Source organism: Rhipicephalus microplus, chromosome 3 (genome assembly GCF_043290135.1).
Source record: "Rhipicephalus microplus isolate Deutch F79 chromosome 3, USDA_Rmic, whole genome shotgun sequence".
NCBI classification, from domain to species: domain Eukaryota; kingdom Metazoa; phylum Arthropoda; class Arachnida; order Ixodida; family Ixodidae; genus Rhipicephalus; species Rhipicephalus microplus.
Genome location: NC_134702.1, coordinates 173,476,106 through 173,503,591, shown reverse-complemented (window position 1 = coordinate 173,503,591; position 27,486 = coordinate 173,476,106). Strand labels below are relative to the sequence as shown.

Genomic DNA, 27,486 nt, shown 5'->3' with positions numbered 1-27,486 from the left:
AGTAACTCGTGAAATAAAGTGTAGTTTGCACCCCACAGAGTCCCGAAATCTATATTTTGACGGGTAACATGAATACCGGGCTCCAGCAGTACTTGATACCAAAATTTCAGGTTAAATAGTGTTTATGTAGGCATCACTTTTGAAAACAGGCATTTACAGGCACCTATAAGAATTGAGGCTACAACGTCCAGAATAGGAATATATAGGCACTATAAAAGCACTATAAAAGCTCTCCTTGCCCTCTAATTTGTGCTCATGTGTCAAAATGACACGATAGGAATGCAAGAAACGAAACAGACATTTGCATATATTCCAGCCTCTAGTCATAACACCGTATATCCGTAATCAAACATAAGACGCATGGTCTGCCTGCTCCAAAACTTGTTAAAAAAAAGATTTGTCTACCACTCCTTCGGCCCAACTGATATCTCATCTGGTTATCTATTAAAACAAATCCGTTGTAATAGAGGGCATTCCCCATACTTGAGATACATACTATTGCTATTTGCAAGTGACCATTTGCTGATGCGCCATTGAATGCTGTGCCTGACACGTACCTTCCTTTCTACACTCTACACCACGCCGTTTCTTATAGGTCAGTGTGCTTGTAATAAGCGTGCCTGTTTAGTGTAGAACGCCTATCCGTTCACAGTAGCGCGGCCTGGCAGCCCGCATTTTCAAGGCATACTTCGAAACACGAGAAGCAACAAAAGAAGCCGCCTACATCTTCCCACACGACGAGCTGGAGTAAATGCGTCGCAGAGAGGTCAGGGTATCGGTTGAATGTTGCGTAATTGAGTATTGTTTGGAAAATGCTTAATTGTCATTTCGCCTTTATTATTCCTATTTATTGAATGAAGGAGAACTGTTGCCCTCAGCGAGTGGTGGGACGCTGATGTTGGGTTGTACCCCACTGCTGCTTGAAGGTACTGTTGCTTCCATCACATCTACTCGAGTCAAGAAAAGCGTCAAGTCAAACAAAAGCCATGTAAAGACGCCTTTGACTGAATCAAGTCGGTTGACCAAGTCATAAATATGACATTATTGCTCTCTCACAGACGTTTTCTTTGATATGCATGAAGACAGGTTTGGACAGCGCGTGCCTGTGTGACAGACGTGATGACGTCACACGAGTCACTAGTAATCACGTCGCTAGGCCTAGTGAGAGCATTCGAGTTATTACTCTCTCAAAGACGTTTCGTTTGATATGCATGACGGCAGGTTACAGAGTGCTTGCGTGGGTGATAGGTGCGATGGCGTCACGCGAGTCACTAGTGATCACGTCACTAGGCCAAGTGACAGCGTTCGAATTATTACACTCTCGAAGACGTTCCGTTTGATATGCATGAAGACAGGTTACGACACTACGTGCGTGCGTGATAGGCGTGTTGACGTCACGTGAGTCACTAGTGATGACGTCACTAGGCCTAGTGACAGCGTCCAAGCTATTACCCTTTCAAAGACATTTTGTTTGATATGCATGAAGGCACATTAGAGAGCGCTTGTGTGAGTTTTAGGCGAGATGACGTCACTGGGCCTAGGGACAGCGTTGAAGTTATTACTCTCTCAAAGACGTTTTGTTTGATATATATGAAGTCAGGTTAGACACTGCGTGCGTGGCTGTCAGGCACGATGACGTCACCCTAGTCACTAGTGATCACGTCACTGGGCCGATTGACACCGTTCAAGTTATTACCCTCTCAAAGAGGTTTCGGCTGGTATACATGATGGCAGGTTAGACATTGCGTGCATGGGTGATAGGCGTGATGGCGTCACCTGAGTCCCTAGTGATCAAGTCAGTTGGCCGAGTCATAGGTAACACGTTATTGCTCTCTCAAAGACGTTTCATTTGGTATGCAGGTTGGCAGGCGAGTAAATTACGTGCGCGGGTGATATCGGTGATGACGTCCCCTGAGTCAATGGTGATCCGGTGGCTTGGCCGAGTTTTAGGTATCAAGCTCCTGCCCTTTCAAAGACGTTTTATTTGATATGCATGACGGAAGGTTAAGACTGTGCGAGCGTGGGTGATATTATGCGTGATGATGTCACCTAAGTCACTCGTGATGAAATCATTGGCCTGGTTAATAAGTATCAAGTTATTACTGTGTGGACGGCGTTTCCTTTGATATGCATGTCGAAGGTGTGAATAGAGCTTACGCGGGTGATAGGCGTGATAAAGTGGCGCGAGTCACATTGAGTCACTAGTGACTCATTCATGGTTTTTCCCTGTTGAATTCACTCCAAAGCTATTCACTCCACGCATTCCCGAAAATTCTGGGTCGTTTTCAAGTCACAATGTCATCAGGGTTAAATTTGCTGGCGTCCGGATTAAATCGGCTGGCGGTTGGATTAATTTCAGTGGCACATGGATTAAAATGAATGGCACCTGGATTAATTTGAGTGGCGGCTGGATTAAGTTGACTGACGGCTAGTTTAATTTAGCTGGCGCTTGGATTAAATTAAACGGGAAAACCTGTAGTTATCAGCGCACCGCCAACACACATCCTCTAGTGACCAGTCGTGTGCTTAGCAGAAACCGCCGACCAACGCTCGACAGAAAAAAAAGTTGTGAGTGTCGGTTAACGTCTAGCAAAAATATATTAGTCAATATACACTGTGTTCTTCGTTTAGGTCAAACCATCATAAAGCCGATCCCAAGGAGCCCAACCGATGTGTGCAGCCGACAAAATGGGTACTATTTTACATCGCACTGGCTGCCACCAATCTCCATTGGGGCCAACAATAATAAAACAAACAGAGGAGCCAAGAATGTGTTAATACTACCTCGAACAGTAGCACAGGCAGAATATTTTTTCAGTGGAGGTTCAGCCCTACTCATGTCCGCCCGTGCATGCTTTTGTATTATTGCGCATGCACAATTTTATATTATGGGGGGGGGGGAGGCGTGAATGGGTTGTGATCACCCCTGGCTTTGCCACAGTGACACGAGGAAATGTGGACGAAACTGTGCCAACAGGCAGCGTTTTCTCCTGACAGCTGCTATTCAACATTTTCGCCTATCGGCCCTGTGCTATTTCTAGGGAGTAATGATAAAATTGCTCGTTCCACAGTTACGTGTTCTTACTTATAGCTATTATGACATCTAAATATGCAATAACAGCAGATAGAAGTCAACTTTTTTTGTTTCGCCGCATACAGGCGAATTCACTGGTAGGGATCATTGCCAATCTGGTGCGGCAAAGCAGGATTGTGCAGAGCGAACAGGGACATTTCATTAGCAGCTTCCGCAGTGGCACTGCCTACGAGGCCTATACTGCTTCCATTGTGGTAGCGACGCTCGTTTCCCATGTCTTTGCAGCTTGGCGCTTCAACGCACAGTGCCAGCTCATCCTCCGGGACTTTTCCTCACGGCCCTGGTAGCCTGCCATGAGCCTTTTTTCAACAAACCTCTTGCATTTACGTGGCTGGTGCGCATGCTCTCAGGTGGCTCTTTTTGTGCTCACACACGATCTCCGCGCTTCCACGTTCGGCACACCCCTCGTGCCTCTCTTTTATTCATGACCGTCTTGTTTGCACTGGATGTCACAACTCAAGCCAATTACATACCTCCGCATGGAATTTCACTGAAGATGCCTTTCAGAATAGTATGCCATATTGAAAAAAGCTCCTCTGAGTGCTGAAGTTTGTCCTTTCTTCTATTTTGCACTCGTAATCGTGCACTGTCTTAAAATATATTCAACCACTGCCACCAACTAGCCCAGCTTTCAGTCCTTCTAAAATACGTTCATGTGAATCTACTTCGTTGAAACTGAAGATAAAGATTAAAATGGTTAAGCGGCCGTTGTAGTACTGAAAATATTTGCAAGAATATCTTTGTAATTATGTATGCCGTAAAATCTCGATTCAGCACACTCTTCCTTTACGGTGAAAGATAACCTGACATAATTTGTACAGGGCACCCTTCTTCGGTCACGAATGAAATGCAAGGCAGCAGAGAAGGAGAGGTGCATGCTTCCAATGAAGTGTGTTAGTTGGAATTGTGCCTAGCATGGACTGAAAGACGAAGAGGAGTAGTGGAGCAGAAACTTGACGGGTTTGGACAGTTATACAGACGCCATGTTGGGACGCTATTGAGCAGTGCACCAATACAGACGGCAAAAAAATATTTAAACATTGTTTGTTTTTTATGTTGAAGAGTCTAGAAGCTGGCCTTCTCTCATAATTGTATCTGTACCCAACGTCTGACAACTGTATCTGTAAGAAACAAGCTATTCAGCCAACAACATTGTGTATTCTAAAAACGAAGAAGAATAAAAAGAAAAAGGGCCTCGCGCTCTTTGTTCATCGGCGTCTGACTGATGTGGTCACGTGTTCGAGGGCTCCCATCAAACATTGTGCGCGAGCCTCATGACGACCGGGTGCGATCATAGCTACATGATCGTGATACAAGAAAATGGCTTCGAGAAAAAGCTTGTGAGAGGAATGTTACAGTTATGTTTGCATATGCCATGATTGCAGTTTACTGTGTGCGCCACTTGCGAATCTTCCAAAAGGATCTCAGTCACAGCTGTGGCACCATTTTAATCTGCACCTGGTACTCATCCAAGGCCATATAAATAATGACCGAAGCTTTTCTAGGTGTACCTTGTGTCGGTCCGAGGATACGCAGGTCAGCAGAGCCAAAGGCTCTCCAGAAATCACTCGGAGGGGAGAGACAGCGTCTGTACCTCAACAACGAAGAAGTCAAACAAACAACAGTAGTCAGCATCGCTAGGGACGCCCCACAACCTCAAGTTTCTACTGAACCAGTTTAGACCTCTGTGCATCGCATGGAGACTCAGATGAGTACACAGAGATACTGAATGGCTTAGACTTGCTTTTCATGGATACAACGAATTTCATCATTGAGCAAGAAGTTTCAACTGCCGGGTGATCCTTTAACCAAGTATGTGATTCAACTGATAACACTAGCTATTGACTTCGAAGTTGCTTCAACTTTCCATGAACACATTTGTGATCAACTCGTTGAAGGAGTCTCAAACACAACGTTGCGTGAGCACTTCTTGAATGCCAGCCGAAGACTTACGTTGGCCAAGGCTGAAGAAATCGGCAAAGCTATGGAAGCAACACAGCAAGCTAACACAGTTTATGATGGAGCACCAGTCCAATGCATTGACCAATCCGCAATGTGAAATTGAACGCTAGATCAGCAGTGCTCTCTTCAAGCAACTTCCGGATTTTGTGTGCCCGTTCGTAAGCCAGATAGTGTTCTACACAACTATGCAGCAGCGGGCTGGGCAACTGCGTCCGTGCAGCAGAAGAAGGTGCAGGAAGCAACCAAGGTAACGGTCGCTGATCGTTTTGCTATTGTTTTGGCTCCATGAAGCACAAACCAAATGCAAGAAACTACCACACCCGCCGACAACAGTGTCACAAACGTGGGATATTTGTACTTTTGCGGTTGTTTGTCATCGAAAACTATTCGCAGAAGTTGGAGCTTCCCAAACCCAAGTCTCCACCGCTGGAGAACATATCGTCCTGAATTCACCACATATTCTTGGCGTACGATTGCCACAATGCATAAGGAGCCTGTAGTCCAAATAACATTTAAAGGAAATATGCTTCCTCTTATTGTGGATACTAGTGGCGCTGTAATCTTCTTAAATAACCCAGATCATCAAAATTACTTTGCAAGATTTTCCCACATCGTTTTGGTGCCGAGGACTTGGGAACACTGCCTTCATGTCCCGGGAACTGTTGCTTCAGATGTGGGACGTCTTACTACTGCCAGACGATCCCGAAGTGTGCCAAGAACAAGCGGGTGCCTCGTCGAGCCCAGACTATGAGGATTGTCAATCAGATGAACAAGCTATTCTAGCCTACACAGTTTGACCTCTGGACGTTTCACGTCCTTCACAGCTGGTTAAAGAGTTAGCCACATGGAACGCCAAGCTGGAAGCCTTCCTGACAGACGGGCAAGTGGCACAAGGCTCCGATTTCGTCATGAAATATGACTAAGCTGCTACCAGAGCTTCCACCCTGCTTGAGCATTACATGGACAGGCTCAAGGCTTCCGCACTCTCTTCAATGGCATATCCATCCACAGCCACTGATGGGTACCTGAAACGACCTGCGGACATCAAACACGTGGGTTAGGCGCACGGTTGCCCAAAACATGGTGACCTGAATTTTTTTGAATCGAAGTGGGATGTCACGAGAGAAGCGAAAAGATCTCGATTCCAAGTCTGATGAAGAATAAAAGCGATACTACTCAGAGCTTCTGCAAGCCACTGTCGCCTCCGGCTGCCAAGGTTCTTCACAACAGGACACACATTTCTTCTACGTCCTGTAATTTCTCTGTGGCAACTGACCATACTATTTTGGAGTACACTAGCCACCTAAGCATAGCAAAGAAGTGTAATTTACTTACAGTGGATGGTCGTTGCTAGCAGTGTACTAACCAAGGTGCTTGGCACAAGACTGCTGCCGCACAGTACAATGCAAATGTCATCATGAATGTACAATGTGTACTTCAAGGGCAACTGAAAGTACACGTGCAGAAACCGAATGTGCTTCTGATGCTTATATGTATGTAGCTACGAACTACAAGACTCCTGTGCTCCCCTCTGATGGTATCCTTCAGACTTTTCACACTTGGCTGATGACATCGCCACAGTGCTATTATGTCGACAACACAGCTGGCACTTACGCTCAGGGACCGATACCTGTGCACCACCAAGGACCCCCGGACGGCCCCATACTCTTACGCAGGCAAAAAGAACACGCAGTTGGACACCCCGTGCCAGCTCCACGACCTTCAGGTGGCCTTACGCAAGATGAAGCGTGGCACTGCACTAGGGCGTGACCAGGTTACGGTCAAACTGTTGGCCAATCTTCCCGACGCAGCCTACGCCACGCTCCTCAAATACATCAAAAGCATTTGGGATGGAGAAACTCCTCTTTCTCTTGAATAGAAATGAGCTCTCGTGACCTTCATCCCGAAGGCAGGTAAACCTATCGACGTGGAGAACCTTCGCCCCATCTCCCTCACGTCTTGTGTCGGCAAGCTGATGGAAACAATGGTGCGCGACAGACTCTCCGAGATTCTAGAAACACAGCACACTTTTGCGGACACCATGTTTGGTTTCCCCCCTCAGAAGTCAGCGCAGAAATTACTTCTACAGCTCCACCATGAAATATTATATCCTGTTGAATGCCCCCACAATGACAACGTAGTCCTGGCCTTAAATCTTAAAGGGGCATTCAACAACGTGAAGCATGAGATAATCCTTGACCACCTCAGTCCGACCAACTGTGGTTAGACAACATTCAATTATGTTAGACAGTTTCTTACAGACCGTCAAGCCTACATAAGCATACAAGATGAGGAGCATGGGCCTTACGTCATCGGCTCGAGGGGAACTCCTCAAGGCACGGTCCTCTCTCCCCTCCTATTTAATATAGCCATGCTTCATCTTCCCCTTAAATTGACTTCTCTACCAGGGATACATCACGCTCCTTACGCGGATGATATCACGATCTGGGCCACGCAAGGTAACCTGGGTCACATGGAGTCATGCCTGCAAGCAGCAGCGAGTGTAGTCGACGACTACACAACCTACTACGGACTCCAGTGTGCCCCGGCTAAGTCAGAATTTGTGCACGTACGTCCCTCCCCTCAGGACACAACTCAGCTCCATATCAGTCTTCCCTCGGGACCGAACCGTGAGGCCAAGGAGGTTTGCGTCCTTGGCCTCTTCATAAACCACCAGCGCAAGGCCGACACCACAATAGCCAAACTTCGCACGATGGGAGACCAGGTGGGGCGTATGATCCGCCGAGTCTCCAACAAGCGGGGCGGATTACGAAGCAGGGCTGCAATGCGGCTTGCCCATGCTTTCCTGACGAGTAGAATACTCTACTTGACTCCCTACTTGCACCTACGAAAACACGAGGATGATCAACTCGAGGTCATCCTCCGTAAAGTTATCAAGCGGGCTCTCGACCTCCATATCACCACGTCTAACCAGAGACTTCTGGCCCTAGGCGTGGTGAATACCTACCGGGAACTTCGAGAAGCACACCTCGTTAACCATTACACGTGCCTTGCACAGACCCATTCCGGTTGCCACCTTTTGGACCGAATACACATCAAACACGATTACTATATTGAGGAAAGGGTGAGAGTGCCAGAACCTTGGAGACGCGCCCTCCGGGTCCGACCCCTTCCCCGCAACATGTCCAAAGAAAACCACAGTGGTCTCCACCAGGCGCACGCGAAAGCGTTGCAGCGGCACTTTGGTGAAAAGGAACACGTGTGCTACGTGAACGTTGCCGGCCCGCACCATGGGGTGTGGTATACGGCCGCAGTCATACACAACGCAAACACCGTAAACGGGCTCACTTTCAAAGCCTAAAGCGCAACACACGCGGAGGAGATTGCCATCGCTCTGGTTCTCACCTATCCCTCTTCTAAACATATCATCACAGAAAAAGAAAAGCAGGAAGATCCCAACAATGTGCTGTTTGACCTACTGGCATACAAAAAAAAGTAAGCTCACGCAAAAAGCGCATGAGCAGCGAAGCAGCCCCCTGACTTCTGCCCAGGAAAAAGAGGCCCGCCTAAGCGCTATAGTGAGCCAGCAGGAATTAGAGCTGAAAGACCTCAAAGCTCTTAATAAGAATTTGCAACAGAAGCTTATAGGCACAAAGGATTCCAGGCAAGGTAAGCAATCTTTCATGAGCATAAAGAACACAGTATAAATAGTAGCGATTATATTTTTTTAGAAGTATATTCAAATATTAAAAGATTACCAGTGTTCTAATGTGTTTTATATTTCTCATGGTGCAGCCAATCAATCGCAGGCACTGCCACCTGCCTTGCCAGATGTGTTGTCACAGCCACATATTGCTGAACCACTGCCTCAAAAGCTGGAGGTGCCGGACTAAGTATGCAACTTCTGTTTCATGAGTTTTCGTAGAACCCATCAACTGGCATAAGCTTGGTGGATTGTATTGAAATTTGAGATAGCATTCTTTAACAGGCTGACATTCAGAATGTATTTAGGATGACAACATGAACATGGCAGCGTATTCAAAGCAATCCTAAAAACTCTCTTTTTGCAAAAGACCTCATGTTGGCATTGCGGAGCGCCACTGAGTGTCTTGAGTAAAGGAGAGGCATGAGGCGCCTAACAAACGTGGAACTGCGGTGACGGTGCACGAGAAGAGGAGAGTCATTCGAGCGCACACGCACCAGCCATGTAGACGCAAGAGATTGGTCAGAGAGAGGCTCGTGGCACGGACTCGAGCGCCGGGAGGAAAAATCCCGGAAGATGAGCTGGCACTGTGTGTTGCGACGCCGAGCTGCAAAAACGTGTGAAATGAGCAGCGCTACCTCGACAAGAGCAGCATGACCGCTCTGTTCTGAGGATGTCGGCAAGAAGAGCTTGAAAAGTGGCCGTTGATCTAGGAGATGGTCTTAAGTGGGACTGCCCGGACTGCCAAGCAGTTCCTGCTGGACTTCCACCTGCCCCACATCGCACAAGAACGGGAGCAGCCCACACTGGTCCCCCAAGTGGCCGCGTCAGCGGGGAAGTCCTTGATGAGGGAGGCCTAGCGAGGCCGGAAATGTAGACAAGCACCGAGACACCGGCAATGCGGACGAGTGGATCGTCAAACAAACGCGCGCATACACCGACGATGGCGAGGTGGTACCACTTCGTCGTAGCTCCATAGGTGGCATATGAAGAGTAAGAATGTTCTATTATTGCGAGAGCGCATGAGAGAAGTCATCGAGACACCATCTTGGCTAGGGACAGTTTATGTTTAAGACTGAACCTGTCTTGGATTTGTATTAATTCCAGTTTTGCTTGTATAGCCGATTATTGCATACATACTTGTTTCATTTTGGGGAGTGAATTCCGAGTGTCAGATTACTGTTTGCCGTTTTGTTTCGTGTGATGAAGTGTGTTTGCCTTGCCACGAGCCCTCCTCTCCCGTCGTCTCTCTCTCAATTCCGTCCGATGCAAGCGTTCCAGAGATAAATCCGTGACACTGAGTTACTTGGATGGTTTCTATAAGGTAACTGCCTGCTAAGAAATCTTTTATTGTTTGTTTTATTCTGCTGTCTAAGCACCTTTGCATCATTTCATTAATGTCCACATTGTATGGAAGCATTGTCCACGCTTCCCTGGCCGTCCAAGGAAGGAACCACTGTTGCCCTGGGAAGTGTCAGCAGTACGAGGTGAGTGAAGATTATTCCTTAGGTCTACTACTTATTTACTGGGTGCTGCCTACGAAACATTGAGTTATCAGCATATTGTGTGTATATTTTTGCTTTTGTTTGACTGAATGCAGCAAGCAGCGATAAGAAAAGAAAGGGCTGGTGCCCGAGATCAAGCCAATAGCATTGAAGCAAATGAATCGATTCTTGGTGAAGAAGCTGAGCAATATTGAAAAAAAGGACTATAAGGTTTGCTAGCCAGCTGATTGCATTCTAATGTTTCAGGCTTGTGAGACAAACTTGCAAACTAATCATTTTGCCTGTGGGTGCAGTTTACAGTGCATACCCTACATTACTCATGTGCAACAGCCCACAAAAATTCTCTGCAATTACGTTTCCAGTATTTTAGAGACCAGAAGTATTTTGGAGACCAGCAAATTGTCTGCGCTTTCCTCGTTTTAGAGCTTTTGCTATTTATTGTGTTTGCACTCTCATTTTACCTTTTATGTCTTCACTGTTTTTATAAGGGCGATCAAGGAGCTGCCGTGATATTTGCAGAACTTCCCGGAGAACTTACAGCATTCATCAGTCGTGATAAAATCCTTTATTGTGTATTTTAAATTGTGTTTTGTTGCCAATTACTGCTGGCGATGGGTACAATAGGTCACTCTAACCAATTGGTACCAACTGGGTACCCGATTGGCCTGTCCTACAATAACCAAGTGGTCCCTTTCCAATAGGACTAATTGTGTACTAATTTACAATTGGAAACTTTCCAATTAGAAATATTCAAATTGAAGTATATATTTTTTTTTTTACTGGGAATGCACCTACCTGGCACGAGACCGCCGCTGCACAGTACAATGCAAGTTATCCAAACGCGGTCAAGCATGCGCAATGTTTACTTCAGGGGCAACTGAAAGTACACGTGCAGAAATCGAATGTGCTTCTGACACTGCTATCTATGTCACTACGAATGACATGACTTCTGCGCTATCTTCTGATATTATCCTTCCGACTTTTTGCACTCGGATAATGACCCTGACGTGTTGCTGTTACGTACCTGATAATTAGGAACAGCGAGACAAGGAACACTCCTACGAGAACACGTTTACAGGAAGCAACAGCTCGCTTGTATTCGAGAGAGGGATTTGGTCACAAGTGCCTTTCGTCATCAGAAACCTCAACTTACTCGACGCACAAATGTTGTGAGCGTTACGCTTCAACGTCAACACAACAGCACTTTAGTGCAGATAGAAGCTGTTGTCATTCCTTACATCTGTGGTGACATAATTGAATCTTGATACAAATGAACTTCACAGTCATGCAGAAAATAAATCATTTGCGAATACAGAGTTTTCCCCAAGCATCACCTGTGAAGCTGTAGTAGGTCTTCTAAATGGGTAGGATCAATTGTGGAAAGTAGTGCTAAATATAAGTTGGGTGTTGGATGACAGAGCGTTAATTGCCATTAACACGAAAATGGGATGAACTTTACAAGGTCCACCATCCGTTGAGGAGCAAGGTGCACAGTATGCGAGCAGTCATACCTGCATCCTGCGAACAGATGTCTACAATGAGGTGGATTTCTCATACTCATCACAACGGGTTTCGAGCTTGATACCAGTGGTATTGTAGTAAAGCCATTTGCAAAGAAAAATATCTACATAAGAGGGTTTACCAAGCCATCGATGTCCCAAATGGTCGCAAAGAAATTGTGCTACCAAGGACATCAGCGAAGAATTATGGCAGTGTTCGCATTTTTTTGAAGAAAGAAACAAGTGAACCTTGTGTAAAAAGTATGAGGCCCTGCAAGAAAAAGGGAAATGTGGAGAAGATCGCCACTCATGAAATGTCAGAAGTGTCAAAGTCACCCTTGAAGTCAGCTCTCCCTTCGTCAAGATGAAACTTGAGAAAACGGCAACTGGCCTGAATGTATGCTGCAATATCAGCATTATGAACCCCTCAATTCGAGTGACACGCATCAACACCATTGTCATGGTGGCCTTCAAGGCACTCTCGCTGAGCTATGTGAAAGATTTTGGTACCTAAGACGACACCAACGTGTTAAACAAGTGCGCAGTACTTATGATGCATGGGTGCGATTTTCACTCGATGCCCCCTTAACAGCTACAATGCCATTCCAAAAGACAGTGTGTCCCGATCGAATCTGCTTTAAGTCAACAAGATTGACAGTATTATGCCTGTTGCTGCTAGTAGAGACTATCGTGAAAGCATAGATTATCGTTAAACATGTGCCAGTTAGATATGTGAAGGGGCTTGAGGCTAACACATTTCGGAAGACTTTCTGTCCTTTTACTATGCAGAGTTTCATTTTACAATAAGGAAGACACACTAAAGACAGATAGTCCTACGCAGTCGAGACTTTCAAGACATATTAATTTAGGACTTCTCTACACTCGTGCAAATAACCTGAAAATTGTAGCTGAGCATTATTCGTTGATAGGAATATTCGTGGAAGGATGATATAGTCTGTAAAAGGGTGCCTACGGAGAATATTAAAGAACATTTTTTGAAATTATAAGGGTGGGACATGTAGAAAATCGTGCGCCTTTTGGACTCAAGAGATTAAGAAGGTAAATGGGGCAAAAGTTTGTTCTTGGACTGTTCAAATGTACACAATCCCATGGAGGGCACTGCGCCGAGTGCCAATAAATGTTGCAGAGAGATTTTCTCTCAAAGGCATAACACTTTCAAAGATCAAAGCCTGTCACAAAAAGACGACGAGATAAGCATTTTCAGGGAACAACGAGGACGGTGGCTTGTTGCTCACAGGTATAGCTCGCATTGACAGATCTATGGAACTGTGCTAGCGGTTACTCAAGGAAGAAGGGTGGGGCCAAACAACTTTCTTGTTTTGAGCACAGAAATAGTGTACGGTAGATACAGCCGAGGACTCAACACGACTGCTATCATTTATGGAACGCTACCCAGCCTGGTGTATTCCTTAAAGAAGTAGCTAGAGAGTGTTATTTTTTTATTGCATGGCGTAACAAATGACAATTCCAGGAGATATGTTAATTTCACTCAACAGCCCCAGCTCACAGAAAATTTATGCAGACTCAAACTATAAATGTCTGCCATTTTTCCGCTTTATAGGGGTACTATATAAGCACGTGGGTCCTGCAAGAAAGACGAAGGCGACAGTGCATACGAGCTTCTGCACACTTTTAATGCAGAACTCGACGAGAAAGATGAGGAACTCTCTGGCGCGCGGTAAATAAAAAGACCGAGCCGCTGCAGCTTTCTCAGCTTCTTAAAATACGACCTCTGTCTTCACATCGCGACACATGTGGATGTGCTGGGGCCTCCAACCTGATGCAGGAAAGCGTTGTTCGGGACCGTACACCCAGTCCGGAGCCTCAACATCTTGTTACGACTCCAGTACACGGATTCAGCCGGGCCCTACTAGGCCCAAGTCCAGAACTCTTGACTGCATCTCTTCTTACCAACATGGCAGCCCCTTCATCGTCTGCGAATTTTCTTCTCGCCCAGATGACTTTTTCTTCCCAAGTAACTTTTGAGCCTGCTCGTGTTCCCGAAGTCCTTCGAAGAGAACCCTTTGAAGATGTCGAGGACTGGCTCGACCAGTTCGAGCGGACCGCTGTGGCGAATGGCTGGAGCACGCAAGAGAAACTTGGCCGTGCCTACTTCGCAATAGAAAATAGCGCTCGCACACGGTTCGAGAGCAGAGAGCCTACTTCACAAACCTGGGGAAATTCCGCCAAAAGCTTCTCGAGACGTTCCTGATTCCTGACCGACGGGATCTTGCTCAACAGATGATTGAAGCCCACGTGCAAAAGTCCAACGAAAGCGTCGCCATGTTTGCTGAGGATATGGCCCGTCTATTTCGTCGCGCTGATCCTGACATGCCCGAGGTTAGGAAAGTTTGTCACCTGATGCAGGGAGTTAAGGAACCGCTTTTAGCTGGCCTTGTACGAAAGCCGCCAACAGCAATGGATGAATTTATTAAATAGACGACTGTCATCGAGCCGGCGCTCCGGCAACGATGCCGCCACTTTGACCGCCTGCCCGACCAAATGCCTGTTGGTGCCGCCCCTCAAAACGCTGCGATTTCCGAAAGCTCTCTACGGCAAACGATTAGGCAAATCCTGCGGGAAGAGCTGGGGGCCCTTGGCCTTTCGTCTACCAAGCCTTCAGTTGCTTCTGTTGCGGAAATCGTGCGCCACGAACTACAGCAAGCCTTCCCATCGCCGGTGCCACCACCTGAACCACGTCCTTGACCTATGCTGATGCCGTCTGCCGTTCTCTGCCAGCACCAGAAGAGGCACCCTTCCAGCCACAACCCGTTACCTTGCCTTGGTGACAGCAAGAACCTGTGCGGCGACCACCAGTATGCCGGACCGACTTGTGGCGCACTGCCGACCGTCGACCGCTTTGTTTCCACTGCGGCGAACCAGGCCACATCTCGTGCTACTGCCATCATCGAGAAGCCCGGTTGGGAAACTTTTCTCGTCCCGCTTCATTTCATTTAGAAGACTTTCGTGACCATGGTGCTGATCACCTGCCGACCAACCAAGTGTCTTCACTAAGTCGTCGCTGGCGGTCTCCCTCGCCTGCTTGAGGTCACACTTTCCCGAATCGCTAAAGTTACGCTGACGTCGTCGGAAACCGCTCCCAAGCCCGTGTCGGGGAAACTAACTGCCGCGACCTCCGGGGGCAAGGTTGCCAATTACCGAGACGCCAAAAAGACCCCCTTGTCTCTACACAAAGACGGCATGACGACGGTGATGATAAAGACGACAACCACGAGTACTAATGCCGATGAATTTGTACGTGCCGACCTCAGCGTTATTATAGACGGACACCACGTAATAGCACTGGTTGACACTGGTGCTGACTTTTCTATTATGCGACAAGAGCTTGACCACCGCCTTAAAGGAGAACTGACATCAAATTTCAAGATCGAGATGTGCCCATCATTCGATAGCTTGGTATGCATAGGTCTTCTTGGCCAAATTTGAATGGCATCCGTCATGTCGAAGTTATTTTAATTTGATGTCAAACAGCATAGAAAAGCTAAGGAGAAAAAACGGAAAATAGACTGCCCTGTGACACCGACTTTAGTACATTCCACAAATATCATCCTGAGTGAAGATGCCCTAGTAACGATGACGTGTACGATCAGAGTGTTCTTATCGTGGCGCCGAAGCGCAGAAACGCACTCGCTCGTCTACGGCCGGCCTAGAGCGCGCAGGTGCACTTTAGCCCAGCCGTGGCTCGTTGCGTCTGATCTTCATTGCACCGGTTTGAATGATCACGTGAAATTATCCAGATAAAAACCACCTTTAAAAGAATATCGAAAGAAAAGAGCATGATTAAACGTGTGCTTGTCGGTCAGCATGTCGGGGAATCGTTGTGAGTTGCAGGTGAGTTGCAGTGTGTCTAGCTTAAAGCACGGAAAAAAGCGCTATCGTGTTGTATTTTCATATCACGTAGGTGTTACACATCAACACAACTGCAAGCTATCAAACTTGGAACAGCGTGTAGTCAGATATCATCCCTAAAGAGTAACACGTAAGTATTGTTGAAGTTTAGTTCATCTGTAGAATTTGCGTCCACGTAAAAGTCGTAATACCATGTTAACGACAAGAAGCTGGATAGGTGGGGCCATCTGGAGGCGCGAAAAAGAACCTGACAAGCAGGAAACGTACTCTATTTCTCCGCTGATGCTCATTCGCGATAGCTATATTGCATTGATCCATTGCATTCAGGGTATTCCTGAATGCTTTTCACGCCAAAACACACCAATATAGCTAATTGAGACACACGAACGAACATGGATGAAACGTGCATCTTCGGGCACCTCTGCAGTGCTGCTTGGAACGGCGTCCGTTTCGAAATCACTGTTCTGCAAAAGGTCGATTGAAGCAAAAATAATTCGCGATGTCACGAATCGTGGGGATTCCAAGCTCCAGACTATCTTATTGAACCCGAGTCGACACGTTGTACGGCGACCACAGCAATGCAGGTGACAAGGCATGACTGAAAGGGTCTGCGTAGCAGACGAAACAATTGTGGAGCAGCTGAGCCTGACGTCACTCTTTTCTGTGGACAAGTGATCAGCTGTGGCTGATCACTTGTCCACAGAATAGTGCTAGATCTCAGTGATATAATTTAATAGTGCTAGATCCCAGTGATATAAACTAATAAAAGTGATAGTTATTACCCTCACTTGCGTTTTAGGTCGTGAATCGCAGCTACGGGGTCTATAGCTACTCGCTGAAGCAAAAATCTTGGCATGAGCAAATTCAATGTCAGTGCTCCTTTAAGAAGGTCAAGATGCCATGGAGTGGGCCGAGCATAGGGAGTGCTGGTGGACAGCTAATGACGCCAACCGGTAAATGCACCGCTCGGCTCATAATCGGTGATTCGAGCTTCGTCGCCACTTTTGTCATTTTAACGAACCGTTGTAAAGAGCTGATTTGGGGTATGGAATTTTTGCTAAAATACGGTGCTGTCATCAGCATTCCAGAACGTATCGTCACCTTTTCCGCCCATCCATATGTCGACCCCACCACTGAAGAGCAACTACAACATTTACGTGTAGCCGATGATGTGATGCTCCTGCTGAGATCTTGCTGCCTTGGGTCAGTGTTATGTGAACGGCCGTGCCGTAACGAGGTGATAGCGGAACGAATAGGCACGCTATTGCTTACGCAAGGTGTTTCAATAGCGAGAGGCTTCTCTGCCTACCGTCTTGTAAGCCATGCCGTGCCTCGGGCGGAAACTCTTTAAGCAGCCATTGCACACCACAAAGTCAACGATTCCCAGTCTGTGGGCTATTTTTATCGTCTCCTCGTTGTAAAATGCTGCCGTGAAAGCTAATACTGGCAGCGCGTGATGTTAAGGCTTGGCATGTTTCAGAAGCACCGAGAATACCATTGCAATCACGGAATGATGAATGCCTTCCACACAATGACTATGCATATGTCGAACTATCTCGCTCTTTAGGCTCCTCGCTTGCAGAAGAACAGTCTGATGGCACTGAAAAGTCACAAATACATCGCACAATAATGCTCTAAACGAGGTGGGTGTTCCAATGCCTCAATACCTCCAAGCTACCACTGCAGACTATGCAACGAAGAGGGGGAAATAAAACGATGCCCTCATCAGCTAACAGTAGCAGTTACCAGACGAGTTAGAACGCTGGAACTGGGCGTCCAGTACGCAAGCGCCACCCTCCAAGACGGACAAAGGACTACGCGATTTGTTATTAGCCTCTTGATGAGAGGTCTTGTAGTTTGGTTCGGTTGTGCATTACTATGTCTTTTGTGTTCTTTTTATTTCATTTTGTTGTTAGGAGATAAGTACGTACCAAGATTTATTTTTGGCTTTTTATCAAGATTTCTCTACTTCTTGAGTATAAATGTGAAAGTTTCCGACGTGTTGTTTATAATGTAACAATGTTGATCAGACATCATTGATGTGATGATGTCAAGTGAGGTCATCTAATGGCAATCCACAAAACATCCGTTAACTTAGTTTGTAAAGGTTGTGAAACAGGCCATTTGGCCATCAACATATTGTATTCAAAAAGGAAGAAAAATAAAAGAACAAGTGGCCTTGCGCTCTTTGTTCATCAGCATCTGACTGCTGCGGTCATATGTTCGAGGCCTCCTGTCAAATGCTGTGCGCAAGCCTCGGTTGAACGGGGAGCTGCAATATGAGCTGCATGATCGCGACGCAAGATTTTGCAGGCAAGCGATCGCCGGCAGTGCCACCTGTAAACGTGTGACGAAAAAAAGCAAAACTTGAACTCTTGCGCATCCTAAAGTTGCCTCAAGTGTGTAAAATACAATATCATGTTATAAACATTTGTTTTCAAGCAAGATAAGTTGCCATAAGAGGATTTCTTGTCCTACCGAGAGACTGGCAACATCGCTGTTGGGTGATTCTAGGGGTCATTTTTTGTCGACATTTAGCATCAACTTAATATTATCATCCCCCCCCCCTTTTCTTTTTTTCAGGACGTCAGCATTCTTGTTGCCACCAATGTCATAAACGATCTTCTCATTTTCACCAAGATCAAAAGAAATTTTTTGCGTGGTATACAGTTTCTTTAGGGAGCTTCGCCTTAAAATGTGACGACAAACTAAGTGCATCTTCCTGGTTGCCTCGTTGTTGCCAAGTGGCTTCAATGGGTGAAGCCTCGGTGTTTACAAAGGCAGTTCTGGTGCCCAGGCTATACACAAAGAGACGCCCCCTGCACGAAGAAGGTTGACAGCCAAAGCATCTGGATATCCACATAGGCCACAGTGGCAATTTTTTCTGCGATGATAGATGACTAATAGGCACTGTGAACAGGCTGTTTGCTCTAAAATAGACAGATGAAGTAGACGTCTGTGCTTCCTGAATGTCTTGCTGCTACCAAGTTAGCTTGAAAAGCCCAAGAAAACGTGAATAGCCTTCCTGCCATAGATACGCACAAACTGACAACCCACCAGGGCATGTAGCTACAGCCTCAAGCATTGGTCTCTGTCATAGACTACTGAAGAAATTTGGTAGATCCCATGTACATTGCGAATCTATGTTATGCGAAGCATGTGGATACAAGGTGAATGTGTTTTAATTTTTTATTGAGTGAGACGTAATGAAGAGACGCTCCATATACGTACAAATCCATGCACATAGGTATGTTAAACAGCCGCATACATTTTATATTAGCAGTTGTTTGCAGTTGCATCAGGCAGCAAACAGACACATAGATATTAGTAACACCAGAAGCGTAAGCTGATCTGAAGTGCTGGTGTTTGTGCTGGGGCTCACGAAGGTGGTAGCCCTCAACACTGCGACACAATTACACTTCAGCGCATGGCGCCTAACTACAATTGATGTTAACCAAACATGATGACTGTATCATGGGAGCACATAAGTGATGTTCATGAAATTTGATAGCCAGTATTGCAACCAGAATTGACATGTTTCACGAACATCAGCGTCCATTTGTAAAGTATTTCCAAGACTTAGCATGACCCTAAGGTAGAATAAGCGATTGCCATGCAGAATAATAGGGTTCGATTCCTGCTGAGACACATTTATCCTTTGCATTCATCCGGACAACACTGCCTATGTGAACTTTTTTTTAACGGTTAAGCGTTGAAATTGCCGATGTGTGTTCTCACCATTCCTGGGCAGATATAAAATGTCTCTCACCTGAGGGACATTCCCGCCATTTAACGAAGAAGGTGACCATGACAGCACCCTGACGTGGGCGTCTAGACAGACAGACACGCAGATAGATCCCACAAGTGCTTGCAGTGTGCAAAGAAATGCTTCGCATTTATTAATGATTATTGACACAGTCATGAACCATCGTTCATGAGCCAGCCATTTTGTTATGCACCTCTTCTTCCTTTACTTTGCATCAACTCCTTTTGCAGCTCCACCAAGGTATCACTTTTCATTGTGACAGTATATAAAGCCATGGCCTCCGAGGTAGCGGGCGTGCGGCGTGTCCCTCTACGGCCGTCCCAATCACCGGGCTCCCCAGCAAAGTGAATGAATATCACCTCGCCCGCCCGGCTACCATGTGAGGGCGCGAGTTCTGGCAACGGCAACACCACGGCTAATCGCAGAGCGCATGGGATTCCAGCGTGCACATGTTCTTCTTTTTTTTTTCGCGTACCAGCAAGAATCACCACTAAAGTCTTCTGACTGAACTGAAGGAATGCATTTTTCGGCGGGCATTGCAGCAGACCACAAAGCGGATGGGATTTCAGCGAGAGCACGTTTTTTTTTTTCCTCCACGTACGAGCAAGAATCATCGCCAGAATCTTCTGGCTGAACTGAAGGAAGGTTTTTTTTTGTTACTGCATTTATTTTGGTCCCATTTACGAAGAAAAGCATGGCAACTTCAGCTTTTCCTGATAGGTAATTGTAAGGAGGTATAAATTCGCCAGTGGCAATATCTCTTTTTTTTTTTACGGTCCGTTTTAGCTCGCTGCTAAACACCTCGATTTGAGAAATATAGAGACATTCTAGCATCCCTCCTTTCCGGAAGCTTCTGTAAGGGAAACTGGGCTAATTGTCGTCATTGATTTTATTGCTCTCCAATCCTGCCTCATAATTTTACTGCTATATCTCGCACGAATATTTATGAGATTGTCAACCAAAGCGCAGTTACGCTCTAGGCAACTGAGTGCCCTGTTCATGTCATTGAAGTAAGGCATATGAAAAGTAATTTTGCTGGAATATTGTAGAAGGCTTCGATTAGCCCACCTACGTTCGCTCCCCACGTTTCAACAGTGAAGGTGCCTGAGTTGTGATCGTCTTTTTTTCATCATCTGAACTTTGATTATGTTTTGATCGCACAATAGCAATATCAGTACTCTCAACTGCATCCAAATCCAAGGGTCAAACATGTAGCATAACGGTGTCTTTCTAATGAAAACCAAGTATTCACTCAAGGAGAAAACAAGCAAAGCATTTTGATGTTCGTTCTTAGATTGTCCAACGTACCCATTGGACACTGTAAATTTCACAGGGCAAATGGGTGACCATAAAAAACTAGAGCGTGCCTGTAACCAGCCCGTGGTCGTCGCGAAACCAGTGACGTTCAATCTAGACATAGTCTAGACGCATTTAGACCGCCTGCACCCTCCTCCCTGCATCCTGCTTCCGCGGCTCGACGGGAAGATTCTTAAAACGACGTTATAATGAAAAGTAGCGCTGGTTCCATGAAAAGAAACAAAAAAGCAAGCCTTTTAATTGAGTGTAACCCGTGAGAATAGAGCGTGGCACTATTCCAACTTCACTTCTTGATTGCGCTGTCATTTTTTTTCTTTGCCAGTGCCATCCCTACAATACAGCCTGCAAACTTCGAAGTACAGTAAGTTTCCAGCCCATCCGGATCTCTTGCAGAGGTATCACAGTTATAAGCGCTATAATATGGGCAACGCAAGTCTACAGCAAAACATGTCAATTCGAGAATATATACGCCCAAGCATTGACTTCACCTCTCTTACACCTTGGCTCGACATTTCCAAATGAATACAAAGTTATATAAAAGCACAAAACCATTCTTCTCTCACCACATATAAGCTTTGCCAACAGCGCGACAGCCCTTTTGACCGAAAGAGCGATGCCGTGCGGAGACAAGAGAGGACCACGCCCACCACTCGAAACACGCGCTCTTTATACGATTGGGACAGCCCGGAAGAAACCCGCCGCGCCCCCGCAATCGGAGGCCATAGTACAGCACTCATAGATTGAAACAGGCATCTTTAAAGCTACGGAGCACAAATACTTATGTTTCGACTGTCTTCGTTTGCCCATATCAGTGTAATGTCAAACAGAATGTGTACATAAAAGCCAATATTATTTCTAGAGACCAGATTTGTTTCGACAAGATGTGGCACTTTTGAGCAATTTTACATATAAGTTGTCATTCGAAAAAAATTCATGCTGCATTTCAATCGTTAGGTACTGTACATAGGCACTAAATAAAGGCATTGCTTATTGTATTCCTGCGGGGCCGGGTGATATTTCACAGCTCGCAACCACGTCCCTACATACCCACTGAGGGGAATGCCTAGCGGCTGGGCATAAAAGGAAACAAGCAGGCTGCACCTTCGTCCACTGGACAGTGCCACATGTACACCTGGAAGCAGATCACCAACTGCTGCCTATCGAACTCTCTGCAGAAGTACTCAAATACGAAGAACGGCAACGGGATGTCAAACTTGTAACACTACAGGCAAGGAAATGCCTCACTCCATATCTAGATCTCTCGAAATGGCACTGCTTGGGATGAAGACAGAGCTCAACCCTAAGGCTGTGTATTTCAAAGGTGTTTAGAAGTACTTGAAGCATTTGGAGCATTACTTAACGTGTAATGATATAGCAGCGGCAAACTGGTTTGCTGCCACTCACAAAATTGCCCTGGGCAGGGTACTAGTGATGACAGACACTAAGCAAATGTGGAAAAGAGAACAAGAGGCATCAGTGCACACAGTCAAGGGCTCGTTGCGTCAAGACCAGGCACCAACTAATCCAAACGAAAGAGGAGTCAGCAGGAGCAAAAATGCGAAGTATGCAGCATGGGACACTCATAAGAAATGTCTTGGTTTAGAAAAATTCCATTTGTTGGTGATGTTTAGAAGTAAGTTATTTGAAAAAGCATGTCCCAAAAACTAGAGCAAGACCAAGCATTTGTGCGCCTGAATCTTTGAATGAGGACTCGAATTTGGTTAATGTAACACAATCCTGTTACGAACAGCGTAGAAGTTCAGAAGCAGAGAGTACCAGTCTAGGTTTTCACATGTAAAATGTTACCAGGCCAAATGCAACTTTGCCCATACACGTAAAAGGACAGAATGGTGTGGTGCTTAAGTACAAAGACAAGAGCATGATGTTATGTGGCATTGTTGTAAAGGACATTGGCAGGAAGTAACCAGTTCTGAATGGAAAAAATTTGATGGAATGCTTAAAACTTGAATGGCTTGAACTTGGCCATATTGTGGCCGAAGCACGAGCTATGGCTCTAATACACAAGTACCTAGGCATGTTCTCAACAAAAGCTAGAACAGTACAAAAACTTCAAGTACATATTCTCAAAAACTCGGGCCCGCTGTCGCGTTTCGCTCCGCAAGAAAATATTTGTTTGCATTGCAGGAGAAAGTTGAGCAGCAACTAGGCTACACCACTAATCACCATTGCGAAGGAAAATGAGAGCATATGTTAATCTGAGGAGGACAAAACAACAATACCCACTTGTTGAACACATATCGTTACCAACCTCTAGGATAAAAGAACTGGTACACGGCCCAAGCAGGCGGAAAAATGCTTTCTGCGCAGAGCTCATTTTTGCCATGTCAACAACCACTTCTACTTACACCAGGGAAGCAACCTTTGTTTACAGTAAGCACAAGTCTCGGGTGCTTACTGCAAGTGCCAGTAATTGCCCCGATATTTCAGGCCATAACAGATGAGGTGCTTCACAGCATCTTGATACAAAAGATGCATCAGCAATGTGACCTCACTATGACAGAGTTTGACATCGGTGACTGCCAGCAAGCATCGGAATACATCTTGCAGGGATTGAGGAAATCTAATGCTCTAGGTAAGGCCTATTGTTTTAATTTTTTCACAAATATGTGACATATTTCAGTTGCAAGGTCATTGAAGAAGACATTCACCCTACAAACACGTAAAAGAGGGCAATCTTCCAAGCCCTTCAGCCCACAACAGTTATCGAGCTCTACCCGAATTTGGGAAGGAAAAACTTATAGTTGAATGTTTTTCAACAACACTTGGACAGTAGCAGAGATAATCTACCAGCTACTGAAGAAAAATAAAAAATGGTCATAAGAAAGAGAACACAGCAAAACATACAAAGCTAAGAAACAGTTGCATGCAGAAAAGGACTGATATTCTATAATGTCTAGAAATCGCCCATAATGTTTTTCTATGTGTCGTCCTATCGCTAAGGTACCCTGATATTTCACGTTAGCCATGCCTTGACCGGTAAATTGTGTTCGTCAGACTTCATGTCTTATGCCAATTTCGATAAGTACCCTGTACAAAAAGTGACCACTAAAGCACCCGGACAGACAGAGGCAAACGGAGAGAAAAAATTGAAGTGCTTTTGGCTCACCAAGAAACGTTACACATTTAAAGCTACTCTCTAAGCTTTCCTTCCAGTATATGTGTGCTGTCAAATTCCTGTCATGTGTAATACAGCTTGGCAGATGAAGCAGTTTCACACAATGAAACAGCCTCACAACAATTTCGGAGCACAGCCCTTAGCCGCCCATTCAAGCAATGAGGAGCGGCCAGCATAGCCAATACAGCATACGAGTACAACGTAGAATTTAAGCAGAGTGCAGCAAGCCTCTGTGATAGTGTCTGCAATGCCTCGAGCCTGCTCGTTTTTTTTGTGGGAGTGAAACGCATGCCATGCGCACACAGGCACGAGAAAGCGACTTAAACTGCGATGCTTGGGAGGCAAGGACGTGCATAGGTCTTATGGACACTTGGTGTATATAATGCAACGCTATCGTGCAGTCACCGATGACACCACCTTTAAGGCATATGGCAATGATACACATTGATGTCATAAGTAGATATTAAGTGCTGCATGAACAAAGGTTTGTATGAAACAGCTGTTGTAGAATCGGCCACGCAGTGCCTTCTCTAGTTTCCTGGTTAGCAAGGAAGTCAACCCCCCTTACCCCCCACTTTAGGTCAACGCAATATCAAAACACCTAAATAGCTACACTTGAAATTCACAGTAGGCAGTATCGAATTGGTCGAATACTTCTTATACTTGCCACTTTGTGATCATCATCAGCCTCACTATGCCCACTGCATAGCAAAGCCTTTTGTCATGTTTTGCCATTCAACACTGTCCTGTGCTTGCTGCTGCCCCATTATACTTAGAAGTGTGGCAGTTTGGGCTAGTTGGTATGACATGATAGTTATAGTTATCCCCATTACACTCTCACACTTCTTAATTTCTGTTGCCCCTCTTTCTGTCTGCCACTGAAATGCTTGCTTTCTTTTAGAATCCATTCAAATACCATTAATGACCAGGGGTTATCCTGCGTACGCACTACGTGCCATGCCCATTTCTTTTTCGTTTCCAGTCCCACTGTACACGCCCCTTTGATTCCAGTCCCACTCTACACTTTTCCTGTCTGTTAAAATTACTGTCTTTTTTGTTTTGTTTTTCACTGCTCAGTGCATCTACAATTTAAGGTGAGCCCGCTTTGTAAGCACCAAGCTTTCTGCTCCGCAAGTACAAGGACGATGCAGCTGTTTTATACCTTCCCTGTTCAGGAATAGGATAAAATACCATTCACGATTTTAGACTGCTCTTCGAACGTGCTCCAATCCATCCTTATTAACCTAGTATTCCTTTACAACTTCCAGAGTCTCGCCACTCGACTCTTTGCAAAGTGCTGTTCTCTGTCGTGATTGTTGCATAATACTTTTACGCTCCCTAGTGTTAAGACCAACTCTTGTGCTTTCCTAGTCCAATAAAGTAATCAAGAGCTGCATTTCGTCCCCCGAGTTACTCGTTGATGAATTGTCATCACAGAATCGCAGGTTACGAATGTATACTCTCGATTACCTCATACCCATAACTTTTGCCAATCTAGGGCCCTGAAAAGTTCGTGTAAGCACGCGGTGAATAGCATTAGGGAGATCATGTGTTTCTACCTAGCACCTTTTTTTTTTTTTGATTGAGATGAATTCACTTTTTTTTTAAGAACACAGGTCACCCACAAAGCTTCAACATTCGAAATCTTACCTGATCTTTTGGCCTCTTCAACAAATGTGCTTTCGGTGCCTCCGATGCATTCTGTTCATTAACGAAGATCGATGGCACCACGGCAGCCCTTAATTGAGCAGACTTTATCGGACTTTCCATCACACGCATTAATGATAAACACCGCTGGTAGTTACTATCACGAAACTGCTTCCAGCAGAGAACAGTGGTTCTCGAAGACTCCTGAATTCCTTCTTTTCACCATCGCGATGCACTACACAGCTCGTTTTTTCTTCCGTTGGAGGTTGTGACGCGGTACATCATTTCGTTCGCAAATGCTTCTTCAGCCGTACGGAGGGCAAAATGCCGCGATGGTGATAAGGGTTGGTTCTCCATCCAGTAGCAGCTCTTCGAAGCGTGAATTATAAGCGTACGCAGTGTCTATTCTCCCGGCAACCGGGATAATTGTTCAAAAAAATCTTTCTCCCGGCGGTCGCCTCCCATTGGCTCTCTTTTGTCACGTGACTAACTGCCGTGGGTCATAGAGTTGTTTTTAGGCACCGCGTTTTTAGAAAACACAATGCCGTGGCAACTTTTACGATACTTTTGGCGGGACTGGTAGAGGTGTGAGCCAAAGAGCCGGCGGGCCACCGCCGTTAGTTTTTGCTACCGATTGGCGCGCCGCCGCCGCGAACATGTTCTTTGAGCGCGTTTTTTAAATAGGACTTTTTTTAAAGACGATAGTCTTTCTTGGGGACCTTCGACGCAATAATTTTGGTATGTCTGTCTGTATATTTGTCTGTTTGTCCACTCCTAATGGCATCGGGTATTTGAAACGGCCGACCCCGTTCGACACGCCCACCTATGTTGCTCAAGATTCAGAGTTCATACTTGTTAAATCAATTATTGCACGTGTCTGTGGCACCATAACAACACGTATATATTCTGCATGTGTGCCTTTTACCAGAACAGGCATACATAGGTAATTTCAAGGACCGCAGCGCTTATCACGCTGCGTTGACCATATAACGCTTGCTCGGAAAGGCGAGTGTTTCCAACGCTTTGCTAAAACAAGACGGTGGTGGCACCTACCCATCGCCTTGCGTTCTACACCTTATCACCTCTGAGGCGGGCCCGCACATTCGTCTAGCGCCACGCTCTTTGTTTTTGCAAGAAACTGCCAGATGGCGCTCATGTCTGACGTGTGACGTGCCTTGATGCGCTCGTTCGCCTCCACTGCACGCTCGAGGCACTCTAATGCAGTGCCTCCAGAATACCATTCACCGATTTTCATGAGCAGAACATCAAATCAATTTTTGTTCACTCTCTCCACACGCAAGCCTATCGTCTTTCGACGACTTTTGCAGACTAAATGCAGATACGGGGCCATTTTTTTTTTCAGCTAGCCTACGTTTATTTTGCAGCTTCTGTCACCAGTCTGGCCTTCATTCTGTCCATTTCGCAAACGCATCGTAATGGGTTCGCTTGCCATTTCAAGTAAATAGGTTTTTATCTCAGACCTAATTCAACTCACTATAGATGCCGATTTGTCACGACTGTGTTTCAAAAAGGACACCACATATGTAGTTTGCGGGCAAGTTGGTTTATAATATTTTTGGAAGAGCAAACTAACGAGCTCAACCTGACAGGACATCGAGCAAAATGTTTATGGCGGAAAGTCCACAAACCCATGTACCAGAAGCGCATTCATGAAACCTAGGCAGAGGCGTTTCACAGCCGCACACCTAACACTACAAAGGCAAGAAGCGTGTCAAAATGGTATGATCAACGCCACGTGCACCCTAAACTGACAACCCGAATTCCTTATATAGTTGTAAGGACAACGGAAGGATCACTTATACATGCGTTGTACTTTGCCTTTTTTGTTTTTAAGGCTTTAAAATCTTCACGTTCAATGTATATCTTCCTTTGCCGATGACACTGATATATTGGGGACGCAGATACTAGCGAAGATGCTAATTTTGGGCCTGAAGGTTGTTCATACTGCCTATATATAGGTGTAACTAGGCCTCGACCCTGCCCG

The 27,486-nt window shown here is 45.7% G+C and overlaps 2 protein-coding genes across 4 annotated transcripts in view; one reads left to right on the top strand and one right to left on the bottom strand.

Moving 5' to 3' along the window:
- LOC142802716 (uncharacterized) overlaps window positions 1-26,059 on the bottom strand; it is a 78,104-nt gene extending 52,045 nt beyond the window's left edge. The window contains exon 1 of one of the 2 annotated variants that reach the window (XM_075887728.1): window positions 25,485-26,059. In XM_075887728.1, the coding sequence (XP_075743843.1) occupies window positions 25,485-25,613 (129 nt within the window). In that variant the 5' untranslated portion in view covers window positions 25,614-26,059. The remainder of the gene's footprint in view (window positions 1-25,484) is intronic. The other variant, XM_075887727.1, reaches the window with a different exon arrangement.
- Window positions 1-27,486, top strand: part of LOC119162311 (uncharacterized) — a 511,092-nt gene that overhangs the window by 335,598 nt on the left and 148,008 nt on the right. The window lies entirely within an intron of this gene.